The sequence below is a fragment of the Mauremys mutica genome, chromosome 12 (genome assembly GCF_020497125.1).
Source record: "Mauremys mutica isolate MM-2020 ecotype Southern chromosome 12, ASM2049712v1, whole genome shotgun sequence".
Lineage (NCBI taxonomy): Eukaryota > Metazoa > Chordata > Testudines > Geoemydidae > Mauremys > Mauremys mutica.
This window is the reverse complement of record NC_059083.1, coordinates 36,771,863-36,779,249: the sequence shown is the minus strand read 5'-3', so window position 1 is coordinate 36,779,249 and position 7,387 is coordinate 36,771,863. Positions and strand designations below refer to the sequence as shown.

The window sequence follows — 7,387 nt, the reverse complement described above, 5'->3', positions numbered from 1 at the left end:
GCTCATGCTAAAATAACTTTGTTAGTCTTTAAGGTGCCACAAATACTCCTGTTCTTTTTGCATAACTTCCTCAGCTGTGAAGACTGAAGCAAAGTATTTATTTAGTTTCTCCACAATAACTTTATCATCTTTAAGTGGTCCTTTTGTATCTCAATTGTCCAGTGGGTCCACTGGTTGTTTAGTAGTGTTCCTGCTTCTGATGTAATTAAAAAACATTTTTTTATTACTGTCATAGGTTTATTCCCCACTTTTAACTTTAGCGTCCAAAAGATGGGGACCTGCATGGATCCTTTTAAGCTTAAAATCTAGTTTAGATCTGGTACCACTGCCACCAGCCAGGTTTTAGTGTCTGGCACACTCTGTTCCCCAAAACCTTTCCCAGGGGGAACCCAGATCCAAACTCCTTGGGTCTTAACACAAAGGGAAATAAACCATTCCCCCACCTTCTTCCCCCTCCCCTAGTCGTTGGGAGAGATTACCTTGATTCAACTCCTTGAATCTAAACAAAGAGGGATTCACCTTCTGCCCTTCTCTCTTCCCCCCACCTATCCCTGGTGAGTCAGACTAATCCCTGGGTCTCAAACAAGGGAAAAATCAAGCAGGTTCTTTAAAAGAAAAGCTTTTAATTAAAGAAAAAAAAGAAGAGGTAAAATTTAGCTCTGTAAAAATCGGTTTGGAACTTTACAGGATACAGCTTATGAACCTAAAGAACTACCATCAGTACAAATACAGCAAGGAGGTAAAATATTGTCCCAGCAAACACACATTTGCAAATACAGAAATCAATCAAAAGACTAATCCGCCTTCTAATACTCACTATACTGAATAGAAGAGAATATTTCAGGAAGCTTGGAGAGCCTGGATATACGTCTGGCCCCCCTTAGATCCAAAGAGAGAACAGCCCCCAAAACAAAGAACACAAACAAAGACTTCCCTCCACAGAGATTTGAAATTATCTTCTCCCTTGATTAGTCCTCTGGTCAGGTGTCCATCAGGTTTACTGAGCTTGTTAACCTTTTACAGGTAAAAGAGACATTAACCCTTAACTATTTGTTTATGACAATTACCTTTTGAGTTTTTGGCTAGCCATTCTTCAAACTCCTCTTTGGCTTTTCTTATTATATTTTTACAATTAATTTGGTAGTGTTTATGCTCTTTTCTATTTACCACTTTTTAAAAGATGCCTTTTTATCTCTCATAACCTAAAGTATCTTTTCCATATAAGCCTGGGGAATGACCAAACCAGTTTATCAAAGACAAAGAACAAGCTGATGCTTCAGCCAGGTGTCAGCAAGGCTGATATACTGTTATCTGAAAAGTGGCCATGCTTTGGCAGGAAAGGGGACAGGGGCAAAATTCTACATTTTAGCAAAGAAATAGTATGGAGTTCCCTTCCACATAGACTTCCTATTGCCTTGCTCCTGGATGGAAATGCTTCTCAAAAAGGGGACAGGAGTATAAAAAGAAGGGTCAGACACCCCAAGAAACCACTCTCTCTCCCTGTCCATAGCATTCACTGCACCCAAGGAAACAAAGGAAGCTGCTGTTGACTCTGAGGGACGGATCTTGACTTAAGGGATTTGGTCAGTCAGACTGCTGGAAGCGTGTGAGGAGAAAACAAATTTTATTAAATTCAAAGCAAAGTTAAGTTAGGCAGCTTTTTGTCTTTATTTTTCTTGTATCCATTTCTGACTTTTATACCCCATTACTGGTACTCACTTCAAATCTCTCTCTTTGCAGTTAATAAATTTGTTTTATTGTTTTTTCTAATCCAGTGTATTTAAATTGAAGTGTCTGCATAACTATTTAAAATAATAAGCTGATATTTTATTCCCTTAAAGGAATAACCGACTTAATATATTTGGACTGTCCAGGAGAGGGCTGTGTTAGAGCAGGAGAGCTTGAGAGTGGTGAAAGGAAGCAGAAAAAAAATGGTCAGTGAAGTTGAGACCACAATGTGGAAGCCAAGCCACCAAGAGAGGGCAGAATCAAGGCCAGGAACCCCCATGTCCATGCAACAACCACATGCAAGAAGGAGACATGAGTGATCTCAATGGTGGCGTATTGCAGTGGTCATCTGATAACCACATAGTGGTCAAAGGACATGACAGCAAGGAGGAAAAACTAAATGGAGCCCACCAGGAAGAGGAAGTAGGCCTGGGCATGGCAGCTAGAGAAGGAAATGGTCTTCTTCTCACTCACCATATTGGTCAACATCTTGGGGATGAGCATGCTGGTGAGCAGGCCCTCCAGGAGGGAGAAGTTGGTGATGAAGGACATAACAGACTGGTGAGTCTGGAGAAGAGGCCCAGAGATTCTGGCTTCGAGATAAATTTGTTATTTTACATTAATAATCTAGACTCCAGAATGGGAGAGTAATTTCAGTGAATCAATTGTAGGGCTTTGTTTGACTGGGAAAGCAGAGAAACTGAGGCAGTCTCAGAGTCTGACACCCATTTGGTGTTAGCCTTAAATCCTAATCCATATACAACAGGGACTTAAATATGGCTTTATCTTTAAACCTTCAGTGGGCCTACTCATGTGTTTAACGTTAAGAATGTGCTGAAGCAGCTTGTGGAATCGGGGCCTTTGTACAGAATATTCAAAGGAAGTGAGATTTGTTCAGAGCAGATCCTTAGCTGATGTAAATTCTCAGATTTCTTTTCACTTCAGTGGAGCTAGAACCATGTACACTTGTTGAGAACTGGCTCCTTTGTTCTTAAGGAACCTGAGTGTGATACTTCCATTTATTCAGAGAAATGAAAGAGATCTTAAAAATATATCTAATCAAAACTACTAAAAGTTCCAACACAGAGTACTTATGAGGAGTTGTTTGCAGATGAGTGATGGTGTAAGATAGTCATATATGTAGTGTTCACAGCCATGCACAAAGATGGTATTCTAGAACTAATAATTTCCGAGATCCTTTCTCAGCTTGGATGTGAGTAGATCTACACTGGATGGTATATGGAACACGAAATCAATTCATGTGATGGCATTTTTCATAGAATCATAAAATATGAGGGATGGAATAGGAGGTCATCTACTCCAATCCCCTACTCAAAGCAGGACCAATCCCCAATGAAATCATCCCAGCGAGGGCTCTCTCAAGCCGGGCCTTAAAAACCACTAAGGATGGAGATTCCACCACCTCCCTAGGTAACCCATTCCAGTGCTTCCCCACCTTTCTAGTGAAATACACCAAGGTTAGAACAAAATGACCCCAGACAACTAACTTACATAAGTGTTTATATTATTACTACTGAGTGTAGCCCAGGGACTTTGGGCCAGAACAACATCAGTATTATACTGGTTCAGTCAGTGAGTCTATTCTCAATTTGTGCTGGTTTAGCTGAGTTGGAAAATGTGACCCTTACATCACTGTCACCCTCACTTTTTCCAGGGTGCTGTCAGCCAAATCTGGATCCTTGTGTGTACTGGCCATTGGCCCAATTCTGATCTCTTAGAAGTGAGGGGTGAGAATGAATCCTGGTGCTGAATGACTGAATGTGTCATATGTTGGGAAAAATTCCACAAAGATCAGCACAGTAAGTTTGGTATTTCAATTAAATATGTTGGGGGATCAACATATGGGGGGAAATTATGATGCTAAATAAGACATTATGATCTCACTAAGACTTTTACTCTTAGTTTAATGCAATACCTGATGCTGATTGGAATTTTTCCACCCTCTGGGAAAATGTTGATTTTTCACAGAAAAACTGGGGAAAATATCAATTTGGGATTTTTGCACCAGCACCCTGCTACATACCTCCCACCTTAAGCTGGTGCCGGGCCTGGTCTTCCTCGGCCTCGCCTTCCATGGCCAGGGATTTTCTTCTGAGGTTGGGCCCCCTGCCCAGCCGAGGGGTCCCCTGAAACAACCCCATGGGGCTTTGGCACTCCCCACCCACAAAAGGTGCATTGGGTAGGAGGTGAGGCACCCCACAGGTCCACCTTTATCCAGAGGTCCTCACACCATTCACATGGCTGGGCTGGCCGCCCCAGAGGCTCCTCTTTCCTTTCGAATGGGGGTGATGGCTCAGAGCCCACTGCCACGAGTTGGCCCCCTGCCTCTGGTCCAGGCCCTCTGCCCCTTTGCTGTTGGGCCTCCCTCTGCTGAACGCCTTCTACCTCCCCGAGGGCTCCCTCCCCCAGGTGGTCCTGCCCCGGGAGCTCCCTGGGCTCCTCAGTCATTCCCTCCTGTCCACTATCTTGGCTCTGTTGTCTAGGCTGTTCTACTTCTCGCCCCGGAGGTTGTGGGGCCTTTCCTTGCTCCCGATCCGCCTCCCCCGGGGTCTTGCTCTCCCTTTCCAGGGTTCTTTTTCCCCTCATTCTCAGTTGCTTCCCCCGGCCGCCTTTCCCCTCAGGGGAAAGTGCCAGTCTTGTCCTAGGACCCCAGGGTAAGCTAACCCTTCAATTACCCCCACCCGCTTCCAGGTAAACTGCCCGTCTATTTCGAGAGGCACCTGGGCCACGGGACAACATTTCCTATCCCTGTGGATGCATTCCACCCACATCCATCCTCCGGGGATAAGCCAGTGCAGCTTCACCAAGCGCCGCTGTACAAAGGAGCGGGCGGAGGCCATGTCCACCAGACCCCTCTGGGGCCTTTTGCCTACCCACACCGGGATGGTGGTCAACCCACGCCTCCTTGCCCCACCCCACTCCTAGTCCATCCACAAAAGTCCGCCACTCCACACTCCATCACTGGGTTGTCCCGACTTTTGTGTCCCAGCTGACCACACCGCCAACACACGAACTGCCCCGGGCAGCTAGGGGTCTCCTTGGGCTCCTCTCGTCGCTTGTCCAGCGGCTTCACCCCGCCGTGCTCATGGGGTTTCCTGCCCCCCTCTGGGTCTCGCAGGACTCGATGCTCCCTCACTGGGAAGTCAGCCTCCGCATATTCCTCGGTCCGTTGCACGGCCGCTTCCAGACTGACCAGCTGATGTCGCTGCACCCAAACCCACACGCTGTCTGGGAGGCCCTGTAGAAATTGCTCAAGGACCACTTGGTCCATTACCTGGCCCACCGTGTGGGCATCGGGCCTCAACCACCAGGTTGCCCAATCCGTTAACTTTTGTGCAAAGGCCCGGGGTTGCACACGCCCTGTCCATCAGGCTGCCCCAAGCTTCTGGCAGTATTTCTCGGCCGACAACCCGAGGCAGTCTAAGATTGCCGCCTTCACCGCCTCGTAATCCCTGGCTTGGGTCTCTGTCAGGGCCATATACGCGGCCTGCGCCTCCCCGGTGAGATAAGGGCCCAGCCGTAGGGCCCAGGTGGTACGATCCCAACCGGCTCCCAGGGCCACCCACTCAAAGGTGCCCAAAAGGCATCGGGGTCATCAGCGGGGGCCATTTTACAAAGGCTGAGGCCTGGCGTTCGGGTCCCATCCCCCACAGCAGGACTCACCCATTTCTGCAGGAGCTGTTGCTGTACAGTTGACTGCTCTTTGATGAAGCCCTGGAGGGCTTTCTGTTGCTCGGTCTGCCAGACAAGGAGATCCTGCCACTCCACCTGGTGGGACTCCTGGAAAGACTGTAGCATCTTTTGCATTTCGGTTTGCTGCTCAGCAAGCCATTGCAGGGTGCCCTCCATGCCCAGGCTGTGACACTGCGTCTATGGCACAGGATCCCGGACAAGCCCCCACGTGTAACTGGGTCCTTTCCTGGGCCTCCCCCCTGCTGAGCTCTGTGCTCCCTCAATAAAGCACTCTGAGGCATTTCTTGCTGCAGCACCCATGGCTTTTATTTACACACAGTTCCCATCACCAGTGATACTATTTACAAACTTACAGATCTTCCTATCTCCTCTTTACAGGGGGGGTCTCCCTTCAGCCTGGAGACAGCCCCTTCCCTGACCATCCCCGCTTTGCACTGGCTGCCAGCCAGCCTTTATAGCTCTTCTACTAGCAGGCCCACAGGTGCAGCTAGTTCCAGAGGCCAGGCACCAGCCTTTTCCCCAGCCCCAATCTATTTCTCCTGATTGGGACTGGCTGAGAAGGGGCTAATTAGGTGCTTTTGCACCAGCACCCTGCTACACAGCTAAACAAAAATAAATTAAAAAACAGAGAAACAAACAACATATGCATTGATATCTCGATCAGACTTTTTAGCCCCCAAAATAAGAAGAGCCAGAGACCCTACTAGAGACTTTTCCTATGGCTACTGACATTATCTGCAAAGTGCTCATATAGTATGGTGATGGGTAACACTTTATAATTACTAGATAGATAGATAGATAGATTCTGATCTTATTTACATTGGTGTACCTTTAATAATGTTTTTTTTTCTCTTCAGTCAAGTTTGTCTGGATTTTTACTAGTGTCAATACCCAATTCTGCATGAAGAGATAGCATGTTATGTTCTCATGGAGACAATAATATTGTCAGATAATAATATTTCTAAAGAAACACAGAATGAAATCATGATCAAAAGATAAATGTGGACATTTAATTTTTAATAAATAACCTCCAACCTATCAGTTTACTCAGTGCACTTTTGAGCTCCTTGTTCCTCATGCTGTAGATAATTGGATTCATCATTGGTGGCAACACAGAATAGAGAACTGCCACCATGAGATTCCGAGCTGCTGGAGAGCTGAAGATGGGTTTCAGGTACGCAAAAGTGGAAGTGTCAACAAGCAAGGAGACCACAATGAGGTGAGGAAGGCAGGTGGAGAAGGCTTTATACTGGCCCTGCTCAGAGGGGCTTCTCAGCACTGTGGTGAAGATCTGAACATATGAAACAATTATGAAAACAAAGCAGCTTAAGCATAAGAATAAACTAAAGATGAGAAGCCCAAGTTCACTGAGAACTGAGCCAGAGCAGGCGAGTTTGAGGAGCTGGGGAATTTCACAGAAGAACTGATCCACCATGTTGCCTCCACAGAAGGATATTGCAAACGTGTTTCCAGTGTGCACTGCAGAGTAGAGAAAAACACTGATCCAGGCACTGCCTGCCATTTGTACACAAGCTCTCCTATTCATCACAGTCTCATAATACAATGGTTGGCAGATGGCGACATATCGATCATATGCCATGATAGTCAGTATGGCATAATCTGCTGAAGCAAAGAAGGCAAAGAGAAAGACTTGAGCAACACATCCAGAATAAGAAATCCATCTGGTGTTCATGAGGGAGTTCACCATGGATTTGGGGATGGTGACAGAGACAGAACCGAGGTCTAGAACAGACAGATTCATCAGGAAGAAGTACATAGGAGTGTGAAGGTGATGGTCAAGGTCTATGGCTATGAAGATGAGAAGGTTTCCCACCAGCGATAAAAGGTAAAGAACTAGAAATACCACAAAGTGTAAAATCTGCAGCTCCCGAACATCAGAGAATCCCAGGAGAAGGAACTCGGTCACAGCGGTTTGGTTGGACAT

At 46.4% G+C, this 7,387-nt stretch overlaps 1 protein-coding gene across 1 annotated transcript; it reads right to left on the bottom strand.

Moving 5' to 3' along the window:
* Positions 1-6,451: 6,451 nt before the first annotated feature.
* LOC123345678 (olfactory receptor 14A16-like) lies at positions 6,452-7,387 on the bottom strand. Its single transcript, XM_044982662.1, has one exon. It carries the CDS (start codon positions 7,385-7,387, stop codon positions 6,452-6,454), a length of 936 nt encoding a protein of 311 aa, XP_044838597.1.

Excerpts from the sequence above, each read along its gene's own strand:
- LOC123345678 (XM_044982662.1), bottom strand. The coding sequence starts at position 7,387 with ATGTCCAACCAAACCGCTGTGACCGAGTTCCTTCTCCTGGGATTCTCT.